Genomic DNA, 22,090 nt, shown 5'->3' on the forward strand with positions numbered 1-22,090 from the left:
CACGGATCCCCAGAGCAGAGAGGATATGCAGCTATGCCAGGAGGAGGTTGAGAGTGAGGAACATTATGTATGCAGATGTAGAGCATATAGTGTCATTAGAGAGAGATACACCACCATCTTCAGTGGACATCCCTCACTCCCCCGCCAGATCATGGAGTCTGTAGACCATCACAGATTTGGCCAGTTCTTGCTAGAGAGCGCCACAGAGAGGCACTGCTACTACGGACTCATACCACAGGGAGAGGTGGGCGACAGCTCCAACTCATTGATTTCTTCTAGAGATCAATCCCAGTGCCTACCTTGACACATGAGGGGGTTACAATTCAGCGCGATGCGGACCTCCGAGCTAGATGGAGACTGAGAGCACCAGGCTACCAGACTCCCAGACTGCATCAGAGGGAGATCATAGAGATATGGGCTCGACATCAGCACCATATCCAGGAGCGGCTAGCTCACTTACACTCACACCCGGAGATCATGCTCCGAGGTATTTTTGCCTTGCCATTGCCTATGTATCACATATTATACCCCCATTATGGTACCTGGTTGGAGCTAGACAGATTTGCATTGCATTCTTGTATACCCTATGCATATAGGTTGCATACTGAGCCTCTAGCAATAGTGCTCCATCCATCACACTCCCCACTAGCTCAGTACTTTCATAGTTTATTTCATGTTCATTTTGTCCTTTTTTTTCTTCTGGATATCCAGAAGACATTGACAGTTGTACATTGATTTGTCTCATAGGTCGAGTTCGGCCTCTAGTAGACGTTAATACAGCTTTCTTTCTCTCTAGGATATCTAGAAGACATTGACAGTTGTACATTGATTTGTCTCATAGGTCGAGTTCGGCCTCTAGTAGACGTTAACCAAGGTGATGGTGTTTAACACCACAGCACAGTGGGTTAGGAGGTCAGTACCCACCTTTACATATGGTCAGGAGACAGTGGAGTATACAGATGCATATACTTACGTTGGTGTGGTTTTTAGTGGGCCACTATTTTCCTTGAGGAGAGCAGCGGAGACCAGATTGACTAGAGCTTATGCAGCATTGGGGAGACGAGAGGATGTGTTCACGCAGGTTCAGTTTCAGGAACCTCGAACAAAGCTCTCGCTCTTTGACACTTCACTTCAGCCATGCTGTATGGAGTGGAGATATGGGGACCCTCAGTGGATCACCACAGCCAAGCTGGTAGTACTGATGGATGGAGACGTATGGAGAGGCCCTTGGTTTCTATGATTTCCCGGATGATTAGGGCCAAGGCCTCCGTACCACATGATATTATCCGTGCAGAGATGGCTGCCCCCCCATTGGTAGTAGAGGCACTCACTCGATCAGTCTCCTTTATACATAGCACTTGGGCTCTCCTTAGAGACAGATATGCTCGCTTAGCCCTGGAGTCTTCACGACAATTGGCATCACAGGGAGACGAATCATGTTGGTATGCACAGATGACAGCTTGGTTCCAGCTGCATGGCTTTAGTATGGATAGGCTACCTCCATTTCAGTACTCCCTAGATGCACCCTCCCTCTCTCTCACACGGGCAGAGATTACCAGACTTATCAGGCAGGACTTGATTCAGCTGGACACTAGGAGGACATGGATACAGCCCCGACACGAGCTTGGTACGAAGATGGCTTTCTATAGAGATCATCTTCTCCAGCTCACGGAGGATGGGTTTGTGATTAGACCCAGCTACATGGATACTCATCTTTCTCATAGGGTACGGTGTGCTATTGGTCAGATGCGCACATCCTCACACCAGCTAGAGATTGAGACTGGTAGATTCAGAGGAGTACGAGCTGAGGCCAGGATTTGTCAGCTATGCCAGATGGAGCCAGAGACAGAGTTACATTACATATGTCACTGTCCAGTATATTATGAGATACGAGGCTGTTTTCACTGCCTGTTTAGAGAGAGGGTTTCGGACCACTTTCTAGAGTCATGAGATACCAGGATCAGAGATGCCTCGGATTATACTTGCTGGAGCTTCGTAGACATAGAGAGGGTCTCTTGAGAGGGAGGGGATCAGAGAGGGAGAGACACCCCTACAGAGGCAGATTACAGATTTCTTTCATCCAGAGATTGAGCAGTCAGGCCAGCAGGCATTGCAGATAGCCCCAGAGTATAGCCGCACCAGAGGTACACTGATTGATCGAGCTATAGAGCTGGGGCGGTCCAGGCGCCCCAAGATGAGAGGCCCATCTCGACATCGGCGGAGACTACAACAGAGGATCAGGACCATACTAGCACGGCATGGGAGACGTCCAGTCAGAGTACTCACCATGGAGGACATTGAGGATATCCGCCATCGACCGATGATAGTGATGTGTATGGTGCTTACCTTTGTTGTTGGAGTTTTCCTCCCAGATGTTATCCATTAGGAGCTCCTAGTACCGTACTTTTCCTCATAGTTGTTTCAGTTTCAGTTAGTTGTTTAGTTGTTTTTAGCTTTTCTTACACAGACACTGTATCAGATCCACCAATTGTTGTAACCTTTTTGGTCTCATAGGTCATTTTGGCCTTCTGAAGACGTTAATATATCATTTCATTTCTCTCTCTCTCTCTCTCTCTCTCTCTCTCTCTCTCTCTCAGAGTGCACCCTCCTACCATTGCGTCATTGCCCCTTCTACCAACATCATCCTAATCTCTCTCCCAGTGCACCCTTGTGCCCACCATGAGTGTGTCTCTTGCCTCTTGCCAATAGTCACCCTCAACATGTGCACCTTCAACCCCAATTCAGCCCTCTACTCTTGCCCCTCCTCTATTTGTGTGTATCTTGTCGCCTTTGCTCTCTCTCTCTCTCTCTTTGAATGACGCTTTCTCACCTATTACCAGTTGTTCTCCCTCTTTTCTCTATGATATATTGTGTTGCCTACTCGTGGACTAATGGTTGAACCATCAACCACCATAAGCCACTCCCACCCTTACTTTATTGCACATCAAGCTAGCTCCCATCTTCACCTATGTCCTTGTTTGAGCCTAACACTTGAGAAAGGAAACAAGTAGTTCTGAAGCCAAAATGACCAGATTAAGTAGGTCGGATGGCTTTCAAGGGGAATTGAAAAAAAGCTCTTAAAAAGATTGATGCCCAAGTAAATGCAAGTACATAACTAAATGGACATAGTGTGCTACTTACTAGAGACTGCCTATGGTAGTAGGAGGCTTAAAGACATTTTGACTATCCAAGAAGATCATTGCAAATGGGAGATGATAGAAATACAAGAGGAGATGATAAAGATGAAGGAACAACAAACTAGACAATTAGATGGAATGGTGAAAGAGATCTCCATGCTCAATGGAGAAATACAAGGCTGCAAGGAAGGAGAAATCAGAGGCTATACTACATAGACTTTAGAATGACCAATCACAAGCTATATTATGCAGGCTTTAGAAAGACCAATCACAAGATCATGACGAGCTTACGGCGGTTAACCACTCCTAGCTCAGGCAACACCCTAACACCCCTCCTAGATCATATGCATGCAACACCCTAACACCCCTCCTAGCTCCTCATATGTTTAATAGGGACCTATCAGAGGGATTTCTCCCCACCTGGTCATCACACACTATTGCGCCTGTCCATAAGGTAGGAGACCCCATGGATCCTAATAACTATAGAACCATTATGATCGGCCATATCTTGACCAAACTCTATGGATCTATACTTGAGTTTGAGTGCAATACACTAGTAGGCAGAGAGGGATACAAGGCACTAGGGCGGCAGGCATGATTTAGGAGGAACTTGTCCATGCTAGATCACATATTCATGGTATGGGATATCATCAAGTAAGCCTTGGTAGATGGCAGAAGCTAAAGCTGTAAAGAGCAACTCCACAGAAGAGGTGGTGAAGTTCCTCTTCAAGGACATCATTGCTAGGCATGGGTTGTCAGTGGAAATAGTCACTGATTAGGGCACACATTTCATGAACAAAGTGATGAAAGGTTTGATATGGAGAGATACCTGATCAATCACAAAAAGTCCTCACCCTACTACCCATAGTGCAACGGCTAGGCGGAATCGACCAACAAGGTTCTGACCAAAATTCTTAAGAAAATTGTAAATGCTAACAAAAATGATTGGGACCAGAAGTTAGATGCCACCCTATGGGCATTCCGCACATCCTACAATGTCTCAACTGGGCAAACACCATTCAGGCTGGAGTATGGGTTGGAAGCAATTATGCCTATGGAATTTGTGGTATCCAGTCTAAGAGTGGCCATTCAAGAGAAGCTGCCAATGGAAGAATCTCAGGAGCATAGAATACAAGAACTTCTAGCCTTAAGGCAAATCAGCTCTCTAAGAGCGGAGATAGTGCAGTGGAGAAGAAAGGCTTGGACTGATAGGCATCTCAAGTGTATAATTTTTGAGAAAGGAGATCTTGTATTGGTCTACAATTCCAAGCTGGGACCTCACCCCGAAAAATTCAAAATCTGGTGGCTAGGACCATTCATAGTGAAAGACCTGGTCAGCCACAGAATGCCTTTACCTTAGAAAACTTGGATACCACACCTTTTTCAAAGATAGTAAATGGCTTCAGGATGAGAAAATACAAGGGACACCACTAGTGAGATCATGTTGTGGCATGATCTCACTAGTGGAGGTAGATGCAGAAAAATTAAAAAACCACAAAGCCATGGAAGGGTGGCCAGATTGTAAAAGCTCAAATCTCAGCAACCAATCAAAGCTAGGAAAATAGAAAAGCAAGTAACCAAGCGTGTGCTAGTCCGATCCATGTCAACAACTCAAAAGGCTACGATGTCGGCATAAGCAACTGCATGGAGGACAAGTGTCACAACATCATTAAAACCCCACTTGCAAATGGTAAGTCAAAAGACAACAAGAATGTTTTAATACCATTAAGCCAAGATAGCGGGCATGATATGAATCAAGGATCACATCACATCGAAAAGTGGGAAGCCAAAAACAACAACACCCCAAAAAAGGAAGCGAAAAGGAGAAAACATCGCAAAAAGAACACAAGGAGACTAAATACGCACATTCACAATCCTCCCTCTTGCTTACAACTCTCTCACCCATCTGTAGCACTTTCTTAGAAGACAACATAATGGAAACTGATAAATCAATTTTTGGAGACCAACACAATGCACGTAGAGGGAAAGGAGCCTATAAAAGTTTAAGAGCTCGCAGTGTATCATGCACTGGGATTGCCAATGGATGGTGCAATGGATACAAATTTGAAGCAAAGGGTGGAAGAAGAAATTCCTAAGACTAGAAACATGCATCAAGTGAAGGATGTGTCGAATGACACCCAATGGGAACAGTTCACATTTTTCTTACAGAATGTCATGTTCATGGGAAAAAAGGAGGATATATCCAATAAAAACTACAGACTACTTAGAGCAGCAGAAGCAGGAGAAAAAATAAAGTGGGCCGCCATTAACAAAGAAAATCTGGCAAAGAGGGCTGGGCTAAGGAGAAACAACCCATAGTAGTAGATGCACACCTACGAGCAATTGCTCAGGTTGCTAGGTCGGTGGATCACTGGACAGGAGACGGCCATGTCAGACACCAACATAAGGAAGCAAGAGGATCCTCCAAAGCTGCCAAGGTAACTTTCAGTTTGTTTGAAGATGACAGATGATGAGGAGGAATGGCAGAAGATTTCCCCTTTACATGCACTATGTTGGTCTCCAGAAATTGATTTATCAGTTTCCCCCCATCCTCGAGGTCTTGCAGCTCCTCCCTTGGTGTTCTAACAAATTTTCAAACCCACACTTCTTTACCCACTCCTAATGTTCCTTCTTCCTCATATTGGGGATGACCATGGGCATGGAGAGACTTTTCTTAGGCCTTTTGTCTGGCCTCTGAGCCTTGTTGATCTTTGGCATGGCATTGTCTCCTAACAAAGTGCTGCAGATGGGTAATGTAAGCAAGAGGGCAGATTGTGAATGTGCGTGTTTAGTCTCATTGTGTTCTTTTTTGCCATGTTTTCTCCTTTTCGCTTCCTTTTTTGGATGTCATTTTCGGCTTCCCACTTTTTGATGTGATGTGACCCTAATTCATATCATGCTCGCCATCTCGGCTTAATGGTATTAAAGCATTCTTGATATCCACCCGACTTACTGTTGTGAGTGGTGTTTTAATGATGTTGTGACACTTGTCCTCCATGGAGTTGCTTATCCCGACATTGTGGCCTTTTGAGTTGTTGATGTGGATCACGCTGGCACACACTTGGTTACTTGCTTTTTTACTGTCTTGGCTTTGACTGGTTGCTGAGATTTGAGCTTTTGTGGCTTGGCCACCTTTGCAGATTGTCCTTTGTGGTTTTTTAAAATTTTTCGCATCTACCTCCACTAGTGAGATCATGCCACATCGTATGCTCTGAACCGGCTCTTGGCCTTTTGCTTCTGCTTCTTCCTGTGTAGTTACCACCCGTTGGCCCTTGTATTTTCTCATCCTAAAGCCATTTACTGTCTTTGAAAAAGGTATGCTATCCAAGTTTTCTAAGGTAAAGGCATTCTGGCTGACCGGGTCTTTCGTTATGAATGGTCCTAACCACCGGATTTTGAATTTTCTAGGGTGAGTTCCTAGGTTGGAATTGTAGACCAATACAAGATCTTCTTTCTCAAAAATTATGTGCTTGAGATGCCTATTAGTCCAAGCCTTTCTTCTCCGCTGCACTATCTCCGCTCTTAGAGAGCTGATTTTCCTTCTTCCTCTAAGGCTAGGAGTTCCTGTATTCTATGCTCCCAGGGTTCGTCCATTGGTAGCTTCTTTTGAATGGCCACTCTTAGGCTGGGTACCACAAATTCCATAGGCATAACTGCTTCCAACCTATACACCATCTTGAATGGTGTTTACTTATTAGTTGAGAATTTGTAGGATGTGCGAAATGCCCATAGGGCGGCATCTAACTTCTGGTCCCAATAATTTTTGTTAGCATTTACAATTTTCTTAAGAATTTTGGTTAGAACCTTGTTGGTCGATTCCACTTGGACGTTGCACTATGGATAGTAGGGTGAGGATTTTTTGTGATTGATCATGTATCTCTCCACCATCAATCCTTTCATCACTTTGTTCATGAAATGTGTGCCCTGGTCATTGACTATTTCGACCGACAACCCATGCCTAGCAATTGAAGAGGAACTTCACCACCTCTTCTGTGGAGTTGCTCTTTACAGCTGTAGCTTCTAGCCACTTGGTAAAATACTTACACAATGATGTACTCATATCTGCTGCCTTTTGTGGGTGGCTTGATTGGTCTAACAAAATCTAATACCCACTTCATGAATAGAGATAGCGGCAGTATAGGTGAGATGGGCAATCTATCAGAATCTCTGGGTTGACCCTTTGTTGATAGACATCACAGTTCTTTGCTTCACTATTGGCATCCCTCATGATAGTTGGCCACCACGCCTACTTGCAAAATTTTTCGGGCTGTTATTTCTCTGCCCATGTGTCCTCCGGTGATACCACAGTGTGCTTCTCTTAACACCGCTTGCTACTCATGATCCGAGACACATCTGCATAGGATATGGTCTATGCCTCTTTTGTAGAGATGCCCAGTAATCATGGTGAAATTTTTGCTTTTTAGGGCATATCTCTTTTACCTGTCAGCGGTGTACCCTTCTAGAAAAGTCCCATCTTCCAGAAACTGCACCATGTCATAATACCAATTTTCTTCTACTTCGGTTGCTGCTACTGTGAATAAGTTGGTATCTAGGAGTTGATCTTCCACACCCTCCGAGCAGGTAGGTTCTTCGGAATCTAGTCTAGACAAAAATTTTGCTACTACATTTTCTTTTCTGGGTGAAGACATTTTGGATATGGCCTCCGCCTTAGCCGGATCTATAGCCAATCCTTGGGCTGACACAATGTGTCCTAAGAGTGTTCTGGATTTTACTGCAAAAGCACACTTGGCCGATTTAACTTCGGCCTTGTATATTTGCATCTCTATAAACATAGCCTCAAATGATAGATATGCTTTGCCTTATCTCTGAACATGCTGAAATCATCCACAAAAGCTTTCATTAAGTTTGTTAAGTAGTTATAAAAAATTTCTTGCACCATTCTGTGGAAGGTGGCAGGTGCATTTTTAAAGCCAAACATCATAACGGTTGCCACAAAGACACCCCAGTCAGTATTGAATGCAGTGTCTTCTAGAGCTATCTTCACCTGGTTGTACCCACTAAAACCATCCAAAAAAGAGTACATCTCCTTTCCAGCTACCTCATCCAGCAAAGAGTCCGTGAATGGAAGTGAAAAGGATCTGAGTTAGTTGCACCATTCAGCTTGCGGTAGTCCATACAGATTCTGATTTCATATTCTTTTTGGGGACTAATACAATCTGGGATATCCAGGCAGTTGTCTCCACTGGCACTTCTCCACTGGCACGATGAAACCCACTCGTAGTAGTCTGTCAATTTCTTCTTTGACTTGCTTTGCATAATTTGGGTTCAATCTGTACCTCTCTTGTGTCTGCTGATGATGACAGGTATGACTCTCTCTTTTAGGTTGATGCTGTGCTGAAAGAATTTAGGGTCAATGCTCTCCATGTCTTCATATGACCATGTAAATACATCTTGGTATTCTTTTAGTAGGGACACCAAGTCCTGTTTGAATTCTTCTTCTAGTTCGAGGCTGATCTTCACATGCTTTTCCTCTTTTCCATCCCCTAGATTTACCTCTTGTAGTTTGTCCGGGGCTAACTTTTGCAACATTGTTTTTCTGGTTTTCCTTTTGCTTTTGCACCCAATATCGGATATCCTGGAACTCTTCGTCTTGCTCCAAATTCCAGGCCCATTTGATTTCTTTTGAGGCTTTTTCCTGCAATGTTTTGCTCAATTTTGAGCCCTCTGTCTTTTTAGAATCTGCTTCTTTTCTCTCTTTTTTTTTCTTTTTTTTTTTTGATTTTCTACTACGTTTGGATTTTCACCATTTGCTTCCGCATAATGCCTTATTACTTCATCCACATTTAACATGTATAAGGGTACCAGATCCGGGTGTTCATGGAGAATTATGTGCTCTTCAAAGGCTTTTGACATATTGAATGTTTCACCATGGACTGGCCTCTGAGTAGGTTCCACTAATCTCCTTGCATCGGAAAGATCAACATGTACTTTTCGCTTTCCCTTTCTGTGATAGTGATTCTGTTCCTGCCCCAGTCCTGATTCACCTTGCCATGTCTCAACCAAGGCCTTCCCAACAACACTTGGTAAGATCCGGTGTGGTTTTCTGTGGTAATAACCACCAAGTTGATGTTGAAGTCAACTTGTTTGATTTTCATTAAGACATTTTTAATGATTCCTTTAGGCACTACTACCCTGTTATCTACCATTCTTATGTTGAACGGAATGGGCTCCCGTTTGAGATCCAATCCCAATTTGGTTTCCTCAGTGATGACATTCACTCCGGATCCTCCATCCACAGCACTACATCATTGATGAGTACATTGTTCTCACTTGAATTGAGACTTTGGCCACTTCATCATCTTTGGATGTTGGGGGTTCTTCTGCTTGCATATTGCTGTATTCTGAGGTTTCTTCCTGTATTCTGAGGTTTCTTCCTCGAATGAGTGCTTCATTTCCTTGCTCAGTCCTTCAATGCCTGCCATCAAGATTTTGGCCTTGAATCTTGGACATAAGTCCAGCACTTGTCTTAGCTAGACCTGTCTATCCATAGCATTGACATTACATTGGTTTGTAACCAGTCAGCATTCTTTTGGCTTTTTTTCGGGTATTCCTTATTGAGGTGCTCTACATGCTAGCTTCCATTTTTTTCGAGAAATCTATAATGATTTCATGTGAGATTTCCTCCTTTTGCTTACCTTGACTTCTCTCTATTTCCTTAGTAGTTTGAATCCTTACCTTTTCCTGCTGTTCCCAGTCCCCAGAGATGTCTCTTTCACTCCTAAATTGGCAAAATGGAGAGTCCATATTTGTGCTAATGAATTGTGACCACTAATTAGGCCACCACAAGCTCCCAATTGAGCTCAAATATGTATTGCTTTACTTGTTACATGCATCTTCTTCAAGGGTGCTTTCTTTGTAAAGTTTTCCTCAAGAAATCATAGGTATATAGACCATGTGAAAACCTTCTATTACTTCCATGTCAATGTTACACATCTTCCATGAGTGAGTCTTGATGAGCATTGACCCTTCGGAAATGCTCATCATGGACTTCTTCCAATCCCACAACCACTTGCTCCTTCTTGGACAATCTTTTCATCTCGTACATGCTCTTCTCCCAAGTGCAATGAATTTTGGGATCCACATGTCCCATTACTATAGCAACCCTTCTTGCAATGAGCTTCCCTGTATGCTCAACACTGAAAAATTTGAGGCAAAATCACAAAACCAGCCTTCTTGATGTAATCTCTTCTTGCCAGCTTCTTTGATGATGATGCAACCTCCAAAGTCTTTATATTGCTGAAAATCTTCATTTCCAACTTCCATAGGTAGCTTTAAATCTCTAAATGCAAGATTCTCTTCTTGCAACTTCATTGGCTAGCTCCAAATCTTCCTCTAAATGCAATTTCTAATGATAATGAGTATGCATTAATGTTTTCTTAATGAAAATACTTAATCATATAAGATCTAATAAACAAGCCCATAAGCAAGCTAACATGAATAAATCACACCATGAATAAGAGCCCAAGTTGGCTCTAATACCATGTTAAGAATGCTAAAACTTGGGATTAATCATGGTGGTACACATAATTAACAAGATTAATTAGGGTGGATTATACCACACCAAAAACTCCATGATGAGAGAGAGACAAAGTAACACACTCACCAATCAATCTCTATTGCATATTGTCCATACAATGTGGCTTCACAAAGTAGATTAATTAGCGTGAATTATACCACACCAAAAACTCCATGATGAGAGAGAGACCCAAAGTAGCATACTCACCAATTAATCTTTATTGCATATTGTCCGTTAACAATGTGGCTTCTAATATAGATAGCCATTGTTCGTTAACAATGTGGCTTCTAATATAGATAGCCATTGAGTAAATCTCTTTACATGTGGCACTCTGTTTTCCACATGAGTTTCCACCACCACACATACACCACACACTCTCTTATTTTCTCCCCTTCCAACATAATATTCTAATGTGTTCATATTACACATTCTCCACTTGCCCAAATGACTTTACTAAGTCCACTTTTACTCTCAATTTTGCATTGGACTCTTCAACATGAGTAACTATGAAGGAGTAGCATAAATTGGGATACTAAAGCAAAGAGTAGACTATGGTAAGATTAGTTTAAGACTCCTCAATGAAAATCCACAACCAAGGAAGAGAAACCTAAACCAATCTAGAAGAGAAGATGAGTGCTAGCGCAAGAAGCCACAAGAACCTCACAAAATATGGAGAAAAAAGGCATAAGAACCTTATTGCATCAACATTAACATCACTAAACCAAAACCAAAGGCTAGAGTAAAACAGGTAAATGCTTGCTCCAAAGGAAAGGAAAAAGTAGCAAATACACAAGCACCCATTCATAGAACAAAGGAATGGAACCACAAGATCATGCTACAATGTCAATGGACATCTTAATACACTGAACGGAGGAGGAATTACAAAGTTCAAGGCAAGAGCTAGAGAGCCTCCAAGTACACTTGCCATAAAACTAGGTATGATTGGGTTCAAACATCCAACACAATCATCACGATGCTAGAGAACCAAAAAGAAGAAGGTCAAAAGCCATCTTTTGAAAAACTAGTGAGTTTTTCATGGACATGAAAAACTCAAAGGTTTTTTGTGTCACATGGAGGAACACATAAAACCTATTTTGAGGACCTCCTTAGCATATACATTAACTATAAACAAATAGAAAATGAAGGAGATGATCAACCGTGAAAAACCAAGAGTTTTTCATGCCTTTGAAGCCAAGAAGGAAAATGTGTTTGTTGGTTACAGATCATGAACCTTTTCTAACATTAACTAAAGCCTCCAAAGTCGAAACATCTAAGAATATTTAGTTTTTTGCACCATGAAAAACTCATAGTTTTTCATAACATGAAAAATAACCTTGCATTTTTACATCTCCATGTATTCATATGTTTTTGAACTTTTTTTTTTTGCTAAATGCACTTCATAAAATCAAAATAAAAATCAAAAGACAAAGGATTTTTTTTGAAAAAAAATTCATTCCATGAAAACTCTAGTTTCACAGCCCCGTGAGAATGGAAAATTCTCAATATGCCGCATGTTAATGAGTTTAAAGAATGGGCACCTGCATCATGACACCTCAACCACCCTAATCGCATTATCATTCCTTCGTAAGAAAGCAAAGCTTTAATTTTTCTTCTTTCCATATTTCCATCATTATGTTCTTCCTTTCTTTGCCATCACCAGCTGCTTGTTGCTCGCTTATATTTACCAGCATCTTTCATCGCTTGTAGGCTGTTGCACCTCATCTTCTCTAATACCAACTAAAGTTCTACTACATCTAGCACCCAGTCATCTCAAAAACATCATGTCATACGATATCGCTAGGTGCATGTTGGTATTTATGGAATTTGGACCTTCCATTCATGTGTTCCATTCTCTTCTCATCTATGCTTTCATATCATACCACTCCATGTCATAACTTAAAAGTCCTTATCTTCTCTTCCGTATCATACCCCTCTTCTCATCTATGCTTGCATATCATACCACTCCATATCATAACTTGAAAATTGTAAAAAATGAAAACACTAATCTTGAGCAAATACTAACATGTATACATCTTCTTCCTATTTTCACTAGATATAGTGACTCATTTCACTTTCAAGTCAAGTTTTCATGTTTGAATAGTTTTTCATGACCAATTCTTTTCTCTCAAAATGGTCCAACACAAAAATTCACTTGACCATCATCTAATTAGACTACCCAATTAAACAGTCTAAGGGCAAAATCTCAACGTGAAAAAAATAAAAATTTTCATGCCTAAGGAATTTCTCTAGTTTTTTGGGCCAAAGTAATCATGATGCAATATAGCCAAAAACCTTATTCCCTTAGTCATCATACTACAGAAATGGAAAAAAGCATGTCTATTTTTAATTGTGAAAAACATACACTTTGCTAACACTTATGCACAATGATCTTTAATTCTTTGTTATGTAAGCTAACAAAATAAGCCTCACAAAACTAAAGATGCAAGGAAATGAAACAAGGCCTTGGTCCTATCACAACTTAATGTTTATAGGATGATTAGTTTGTCTATGTGTGAATAAGATGGGTCCTAAGAAGGCAGAGTCTCATTCAGAACCCCTAACCTCAGATGAAGATGTAACAACCCCTTACAAGCCAAGGAGGAGAAAGCATAAGAATTCTACCTCCATGTCTTAGAAGAAGACACACCTACATGGACCAAGTGGTAGGACACATTGTGCAAAGGGATGTGGGCACTCTATAGGAAAAAGTTCACTTTCAATACCACTCCCAAGAATGCATATTGTACTTGGAGGACGCAAAAGTCAAAGCCAAGCTGCAAGTTGTGGGGTTAGATAGGTATGCCCAGCACTTGCCCAAATATATCAACCATGTCTTATGTGTAAAATTCCTCTATACTATAACCAAGGGACAAAATCAAGTGAAGTGACTCACTCGGATGGCAGTAAAGTCCAAGTGACTCACTCGGATATGTACACCAAGACATGCCATGTGGAACACACATGCCATGGAGATCATGATTAGACAGATCTGAGTATGCTCCCATTGCCTTTAGAACGTAGACAGGGAGAGGTGAGCTCATTGCTTGTGTTAAAAATTGCTAAGCTAGGGAGACTCATGCAAGTCAACATCGTGATATTTGATTAAGGAGGATAATCAATACTAATAGAGATTAAGAAACACACAAAATAAGCATGAACAAGAGTCTACTTCTCATTGCAATCCACTCAAATGAGTGTTGTGAGTACATCATTTTAAATCTCTCATGGAGCTCCCAAAATCACAAGCTATGTGCACCCTTGTGCCACCCATGTGTCACATTCCATGTGCCACCTTGTGCTTTTCATGTGCTACCGTTTTGACCATTGACTTCACCTTTTACATGTAACCATACAAATCAACCTTTGATCTAGGACCCTTGGTCTTTCTTCTTCCCTTTTTAATGTGTATGCTCTCCACCTTTCTGTACACTTGTTACACTATGGCACCACATTTCTCAACACCCCCCCTTGGTGCCATATTCTTAGGCTACTGTAAGGTTGTTAGATGTGAGGTGTTACAAAATGTCATCACCCCCACCTAGTGCAAACATAGCTACTTAAGGTGGTAAGGTGTGATTACCTACTCTTAGTTTGTTAGATGTGATTTGTTTTTACTCTTCCTATCTCCCCCTATGTGCTAGATAAAATGTGCTACTTTGGCACTTTAAATAGCTACTTTGGCTATAGCTTTCAGTTGGAGTGCATCATATGGCCTTAGAGGTTGTTTACAACACTTTTTGTAGAGATAAGAGGGGTGAAGAATACATGCTACTCATGCTCTTTTCTACCTTTAAAAGATTTCAATTTTTGGGTTTATTAGCTTGTTCTTGTCTTTAGACTTAGAGGCTTTGAGCTTGGTCTTTTTGTTTGTGAATGACTCAGTGGCTATGTTTGCATTTCTTGAGAGCTCTTTCTTTGCCCTCACATAAACATCCTCATTCCACGCCTGCTCATTTGGTTGTGTTACATCAAAGGTTACATTTTTTCTCGACTCATGGCCGAGACATTGCCTCCTCATATTGGCGGCATTTACAAAGATTACAAATTTTTGGTGAAATATTTTATTGGTGATTTGCTGATGTAGATCCTTTTGATGAAGTGCATGAATGGCAATGATGTTGACTGTGCTAAAGAAGCCCAAGAAAGTTTGCATATTAATCCCATACACACAAAAATGTATTCACTCATGTGAACAATTCCTTAGGGTGTGTTATACCCTTAATGTGTGAGCCTATGTGAACACCCCTTTATGGATATTTTATCTTTAGACCACATTTTTAAATTGCTAAAGGTTTTAGCCCTTAGGTTTTTTTTATAAAAAGACTTTATCTTCTTCTCGTACACGATTGCTGGTGCTCCTCTGCTGCTTCAAGGAAAGCTGTATTTTAACCCTTAGGTTTCTCAAAATAAAAAATAAGACTTTATCTTTTTCTCTTACACGATTGTCGGCGCTCCCCTGCTGCTTCAAGGAAAGTTGTATTTGTTGCACTGGCTATGATGCCATTGAAGGTCTCTTGTAGTGGGATGCACTATAGTTTGTTGAGTTGGTGGTGGTTGGTGGCAATGTAAATTGTGCGCCCAGTTAATGGAGGTGTGCTGCCTTATGGAGAAGCCCTTCAAAGAATGTTGACAAGGAAATTGTGCCCAAAAGCCTATGATGCCTTGGTCTGCTGGTCTCTTCTATTTACCCTTTGTCTCTTCTAGAAAAGTGTCTAAGGGTGGCACAGAGATTTATATGTACTCGAGAGAGCATGTTACTATGCTTGTAAGAGGGAAATGCTATAGCAAAAGGCCACCATAGTTACACAACCAACCAGTGTTGTGCTTGTTATTGTCTGCACTTTGAGGATGCTTCAATTAAGCTACCACTTGTGGATAATAGGTGTCCATGTTGTTGGTTGTTGTTACAACTCATGCAATGTCATAGCTTCTTTTGATTCTCTGCCATGTGTTACAAAGATATGTTTCTTCCAGCTTTCTTTGTTGCTTTCTCCTCTCTCTCTTTCTTGTTGGTAAACCAGCTGCTGTAAGAGACACAGAAACTCACAAAGACTAAATTCCTAATGGCAAGAAAGAAAAATAAAAAATAAAAGAAACCCTAATCACCCAATGCCAATGCTAACTACCCTCTAAAAAATACTTACTATGGCTAACCCTAGGTACCATGTTAAAAATTGCTAAGCTAGGGAGGCTCATAGCAAGTCAACATGGCTATATTTGATTAAGGAGGATAATTAATACTAATAGAGATTAAGAAACACACAAAATAAGCATGAACAATAGTCATAGCAAGTCAACATGGCCATATTTGATTAAGGAGGATAATCAATACTAATAGAGATTAAGAAACACACAAAATAAGCATGAACAAGAGTCTACTTCTCATTGCAATCCACTCGAATGAATGTTGTGAGTACATCATTTTGTATCTCTCATGGAGCTCCCAAATCACAAGCTATGTGCACCCTTGTCTTGTGCCATCCATGTGTCAATCAATGCTCACATCCTATGTGCCATCTTGTGCTTTTCATATGCTACCTTTTTAACCATTGACTTTACTTGTTTACATGTAACCATACAAATCAACCTTTGATCTAGGGCCCTTAGTCTTTCTTCTTCCCTTTTTAGTGTGCATGTTCTCCCCCTTGCTCTACACTTGTTGCACTATGGCACCACATTTCTCAACATTGAGGAGTATAAAGGATTTATACCCTCTACTCTACGAAGGTCCAAGGTGGGGGGAGTACTACATACTATGAGATTCGGGGGAGATTCCATTTCATCGTCCTATAGGGGTTTTGTCCATTGTCTCATATCATTTCCTTCCCGACTAAATATGTCTAGGCATATACTTGATGGAGCTTGGTATACAGAGAGACACTCCTTAGAGAGAGTAGAGTTGAGCCTCAAGACACATCACATTTGACCATCACTAGCTTCTTCCAGGCTCAAGATGGTAGTGGCAATTTACAACCCAGAGAGGCACCTAAGCTTGTAGAGCCACTCAGGAGGACCAACCATAGCCACCACCTATAAGACCACGACAATAACAGTGAGGACGTGCTTGATGTCCACTCAGCCCTCCACATAACTCCAAATTTGTGAGATTCTCTAGCACCATAGGAAATCCCCCCAAAAAGTCGTGGGCAGGACGAGCCTCATGATAACCATCAACTCTACTATGCTGGACATTCTACATGGTTGAGGAGTATCACACCCACGTGAGCTCTTATATCATGGTTGAGGAGTATCACACCCACGTGAGCTCTTATATCATGTCTAACATTGATATAGATATGTACTCTCACATGTACCCCTGCACATGGAGATGTACTCTACTATGGTGGACATTCTACATGGTTAAGGAGTATCACACCCACATGAGCTCTTATGTCATGTCTAACATTGATATAGACATGTACTCTAACATGGATATGTACCCCTACACATGGAGATGCACTCTCCTGTGCACTTACATATGGACATGTACTTACACACATGATGAGTACGTGTACTTACATATGGATACGTACTTGCACATGTGATGAGTATGTGTACTTACATATGGATTTGTACTTCCACAAGTACTCACACGGACCCTCTACCCTCTACCCTCTTCCCCACCCACCCTCCTAAAAAAGTCGTGGGCACACAGGACGAGGCCATGACAATCATCAACTCTCCTATGATGGACATTCTACATGGCTAAGGAGTATCACACCCACATGAGCTGTTATACCGTATCTAACATTGATATAGATATGCACTCTCACATGTACTCACACATGGATACGTACTCGTACACATGGAGATGCACTCTCCCATGTACTTACATATGGATATGTACTTCCACATGTCCTCACATGATGAATAGGTTATAGATGTATAGCTAGATGAGAGTCATATGAGTTCTTTTCAAATTTTCCATGGCTTAGTACCACATGGAACTTTTGTATCACTTTTAGGTCTTTTGAAGACGTTTGAAGAGCCTCTATATGTTGAGGACCCACTTTGATCCCCTCACATTATATCATTGTAGCATTGTACTATTGGCACTTATATGATTGTTTTTCTTTAAGCTCTAGTTGAGTTTGTTAATGTTTTTTCCATGATTCAGTCATTTCACTTTTGGTCTCATAAACCATTTGGTCTTTTGTAGACATCAATAATATACTCTCTCTCTCTCTCTCTCTCTCTCTCCATTCAAATGTCACATTAACTTAATGCCATTGAAAAGCTTAATTTTAATTTATTTTTAGGTGATCATATGAATTATGTCCTTAATTAATGATTCTTTATTTTATCAAATCACTTACATGACACATAAAATTTTTGTTTAAAATCTACTAACTTTTTTATCACTATAGGACTTTAGATTACATACCATATAATATTACTCAAAAAATTGTTGATGTGCAAATTCAAAAAATGTTGGTGTTCATCTATTAATTGGGAATGCCACCCTTATTAATTATGTCAAGGTTAAAACCTTAACTTAGTACCATGTTTGCCACATGGCATTTCCTTAAGTACCCTCTCTTACAATGCAGAAAGCTAAACACATTAAAACTAAGAAAAAAGATACATTCATTCTCTTCCCATGTCCAAGCATGCCTACCTATTGTGTTTCTTCCTTCATGATTGCCTCCATCCACCCACCCCTCGAGGACCCACAGTTTCTCCCATGGGCTCTCTCGTTAAGAACTCCTCTAGGGTGCAAAGTCGGAATGTGGGTATGGGTGGTCGGAGTAGAGGTATTGGTATGGGTGGTGGACTCTGACGTGGATGTGTGTATCAGAAAGAAATATGTGATGGCTCTTATGGGAGGGTGTCTTGTTGGGCCTGGGCGCGTCTCTCAACATGCTACCTCATTACATCCATGTGTCGTCTAAGATTCATCAAGTACATGCCCATGCATCTTTGATCCTTATATTGTTTCACCCGTGTGAGTGGCCTGAATCCCTCTCGGAAAAGGGAGTGGAATAATCTCCACAGCTAAACATATAATGGACCTCATCTTCTCATCCTCTACCGCTCCTAACACTATTGCATATGCTCTCCTCTCGTGGGATATTCTTGGCTTTGCCCCGAGAGAGAGAGAGATCTTGGCTTTACCACCGTCACTCCGTCCAACAATGTCCCATCGGTTACTCTTTTCCCCGACGGAACCAACGGTCGGGGACATGTGCGCAAGCTAAGAGAGGACGGTGGTCTGATTAACTGCTCTGTGCTACGAAATAAGAGAGAGATAACGTATCTGTGCTGCGAAATGAGAGAGAGAACGGTGGTTTGTATGCCTTGCGTCCACTGCGAAAAACGAGCGAGAGAGAACGGTGGTTTGTATCCCTTGCGCCTCTGTCGTCCACTGCGAAAAACGAGAGAGAGAGAACGGTGGTTTGTATGCCTTGCGCCCTGCCGTCCACTGCGGCAGTAATTAATTAATTAATTAACCTTGATTAATTACTTCATAAGGTTAATTAACCAGGCCCGAATGGCTCGGGAGTGAATATGTGAATACGCGGTGACAGGTCTTTATTAGATAATGGCACCTCACTTCTTCGTTTTTGCACCTCTAGGCTCTCACCGAGCATGACTTCAGGGGAACGAAAGAGAGTGGTGAGCCTGGTAGCGGCCGGCTGTGACATAATACGGGCTCTAGGATGCACGCACTTGCTTGTGGGACATGCCCACACTCCTGTAAGTTTTCGCACACTCGTCTTCCGAGTATTGTGTCTGTGTGTGTGAGAGAGAGGGGGAGAGACGGGGGGGGGGGGGGGGAAGAGAGAGAGAGAGAGAGAAAGAGAGGGAGAAAGAGAGAGAGCGAGAGAGAGATTGACTTGGGCGAGAACGCCATTTTGTCTTTGGAAGTGTGATGCAGAAGCGTTTGAAGGCCTGAAGGTATGCACAGAGTCGAGAACAGGCGAAATGGCGAGTGCTACTGAGTTCCAGGTTGCCAAGGTCGCCATTGAAGCGCTTCTCTGGGAGGCGGAGTATGGGCGCGTAGGAACAGCCGCTTCGCTAGTAGAATGGGCACTTGCCCCGCATCGCGTGTCCCCGGGGAAGCTGGCGGAGCTCAATCCGGATATAATCATCACACAGGTTTGTGTCAAGTGTCCACGCATCCTCTACGAAGAGACTTCAACGAGCGTGTGTGTATGACGCTGGTACCTTGGCGGCATGTTTTCAGCGCCAAGAAAGCGAAGCAGTGTGCGTGGAGAGGGTGAAGGCGGCCGTGGAGGCGCTGTTGCGCAAGAGGGTGCGGTTTGTAGAGATGGATGTGGGGAGGTTGGAGGGTATATGGGAAGCCATAACGTGTGCAGCTCAGGAGACGGGGCTAACCAAGAGGGGTTTGTCGCTGATCGAGGCGATACAGGGGAGGGTTGAAGTGGTGAGGGGGATGTGCAGGGGCCGCCAAAGGAGGCGCGTGCTGTGCTTGCTTTGGGATCCGTCCCCCGTCTTCCATGTCCTAGCAAATGCAGTGGGCGCATGGGTGTCCGACCTGATACACCTGGCAGGAGGCATAGACGTAGTTGCAGAAGAAGAAGCGAAGCTTTGCTATGGTGTTGTGTCCATGGACACCATCTCTGCAATCTCTCCCGAGATCATGATCTTCACAAATCCACAGTGGGGCTTGAAGCGCATGTACCACGAGGTTGTCAGCGACAAGCGTTTTGAGCCTCTCGTCTCGTGGCCTCTTCAATTGGTTGTTGGCGATGGGACTCGCTTCTTCTCCCGGCCCGGGCCTCCCTTGTTGGTGGACTCTCTTGAAGCATTGTGTGAGATTCTCCACCCTGAAAGCCAACCCTTCGGCCACCTTGGTTCTCTATGGAGTAGGGTGAACTTCAGTCAAGAGTGACTCTTCTATGCTGTTCTTCACTGTATGTTACCTCAATCAGACTTTTTTTTTTCCCTTCTGTATATGTTTGCCCTATTTCTTTTGCATTTATTCATAAGGTGATTTTTCCATTTGCTGACCATTGGACCAAGAGTACTTTGTTAGGATAGAGAGTTTGCAAGGCTTGTTTGCTCTTAAGAGTGGTGGCAGGGTGCATCACTGGCATTTCCAAACGGTAGTGAAGATTATTGTCCACTTCCATCAATTTCGTGGGCAATCTGCTGAAGCAATATTTGGCATGGAACATTTATAAGGCTCCTAGAGGCATTGTTGGATTAAAAAAGCTTATGCTTGAAGGAGGATGCACTATGTCAAATAAAAAATGCATGTGCTTGAAGGAATGCTAGGTTATCGCACGAGGACCTGTATAAACCTCATTTGAAGTTCATGACGTTTCCTTGGAGGAGATAGTCTCTGTATTCTTAATATAGTCTAGGGGACTTCAAGAACAAAGTCTGTTTGAACCCGTCAATGTTTTCGAGGGGGCATGTACATACATGGATAGCCATATACAGAATAGACTCACCATCACACTGGGCTGTACACTCTTGGAGATGATGAAGATTAGGAAATATTATCCGGTGTATGAGCTTCCAACTTCTTACAACTTGCGGGTGAAAGCTAAGTATTATTACGAAGCTGTCTTCGACATTCACAAGAATGCCCTTTGAGACTGCTATATAAAAGAAGTAAGGTGGTATACAATTCATGCAATGTCATGAATACAGAGTACCGTTGGCGACCAAGATAATGCTGCTGATCATGCATTGTATTGAAACATGAAGACCACAATTTTTTTCTTTTATGAGCCTTTAAGAGCCAAGGTCTACATGGCACGTATGTGCCCCATAAACTCCCAAGGAAAACGCTTTTGTCACTGACTTCACCCCCTGCTCACACCAGCAAGGCTTATTCCACTTAGTGGTATGACCCTAGAAGAATACTCAGGCTTTCATGCATCTCTGCTGACTCTTTGCATGGGTTTTGATGTACACAGTTTGATGTTCTGAACATTAATACAATGTGCACTGATGTTTTGTCGGATTCTTTTCTTTATAAGTCCAGCAAATCGTTCACTCTCTGTTTTGTTGTTTATGTGAATCGTTCTCTGTTTTGTTGTTTATGTTTGTTCTCTTATCTGTAGCTCATGTTATTAATCTCCATTTTACAGTAAGTATGTTAATCGCTCATTGTTGATCTCGTGCTTTTCTTAATCTTCACATTCTCACCCGTTTGCAAGTACTATGTCTTTACCCCAAAAGTTTGACCTAAAGTAATACCCTTGGAGATTTTCTCTGTCACCTCCTCTGCACATGCCCCGTTCTCCCCTTTCGTCTGTTTTCGGTGCCAAGGTCCCTTTGCACCTGCCTTCCTTGTCTGCAATGCGCCCTCGCAGCTGCCTCCCCTCGCATTTACTAGCCATGTGCCCTGCGCATACCTCTCCAGCCCCACGTCCTCATACATCTCTGCATGAAGGAGGTGCAGTTGTAGAAGAAGAAGATGAAGATGTATATTAACGTC

At 42.3% G+C, this 22,090-nt stretch overlaps 1 protein-coding gene across 2 annotated transcripts; it reads left to right on the top strand.

Moving 5' to 3' along the window:
- The first annotated feature begins 19,096 nt into the window (after positions 1-19,096).
- LOC147639763 (uncharacterized) lies at positions 19,097-20,649 on the top strand. 2 transcript variants are annotated; one of them, XM_086773754.1, is made up of 3 exons: positions 19,097-19,371; positions 19,553-19,773; positions 19,862-20,649. In XM_086773754.1, exons 2-3 carry the CDS (start codon positions 19,600-19,602, stop codon positions 20,528-20,530), a joined length of 843 nt encoding a protein of 280 aa, XP_086629880.1. In that variant the 5' UTR covers positions 19,097-19,371; positions 19,553-19,599; the 3' UTR covers positions 20,531-20,649. The 2 variants fall into 2 exon arrangements, with proteins under 2 accessions (XP_086629880.1, XP_086629873.1); XM_086773747.1 differs by having other exon boundaries at positions 19,098-19,371; positions 19,543-19,773.
- The last annotated feature ends 1,441 nt before the right edge of the window (positions 20,650-22,090 follow it).

This window comes from Cibotium barometz, chromosome 3, assembly GCF_041138505.1.
Source record: "Cibotium barometz isolate CiBa-2024 chromosome 3, ASM4113850v1, whole genome shotgun sequence".
Taxonomy (NCBI): domain Eukaryota; kingdom Viridiplantae; phylum Streptophyta; class Polypodiopsida; order Cyatheales; family Cibotiaceae; genus Cibotium; species Cibotium barometz.

Bases quoted from the DNA above. Each gene is read 5' to 3' on its own strand.
- LOC147639763 (XM_086773747.1), top strand. From the start codon at position 19,264: ATGACTTCAGGGGAACGAAAGAGAGTGGTGAGCCTGGTAGCGGCCGGC. The intron at 19,372-19,542 runs GTAAGTTTTCGC...TGTCTTTGGAAG, and splicing joins TGGGACATGCCCACACTCCT to TGTGATGCAGAAGCGTTTGA. The intron at 19,774-19,861 runs GTTTGTGTCAAG...GCATGTTTTCAG, and splicing joins CGGATATAATCATCACACAG to CGCCAAGAAAGCGAAGCAGT.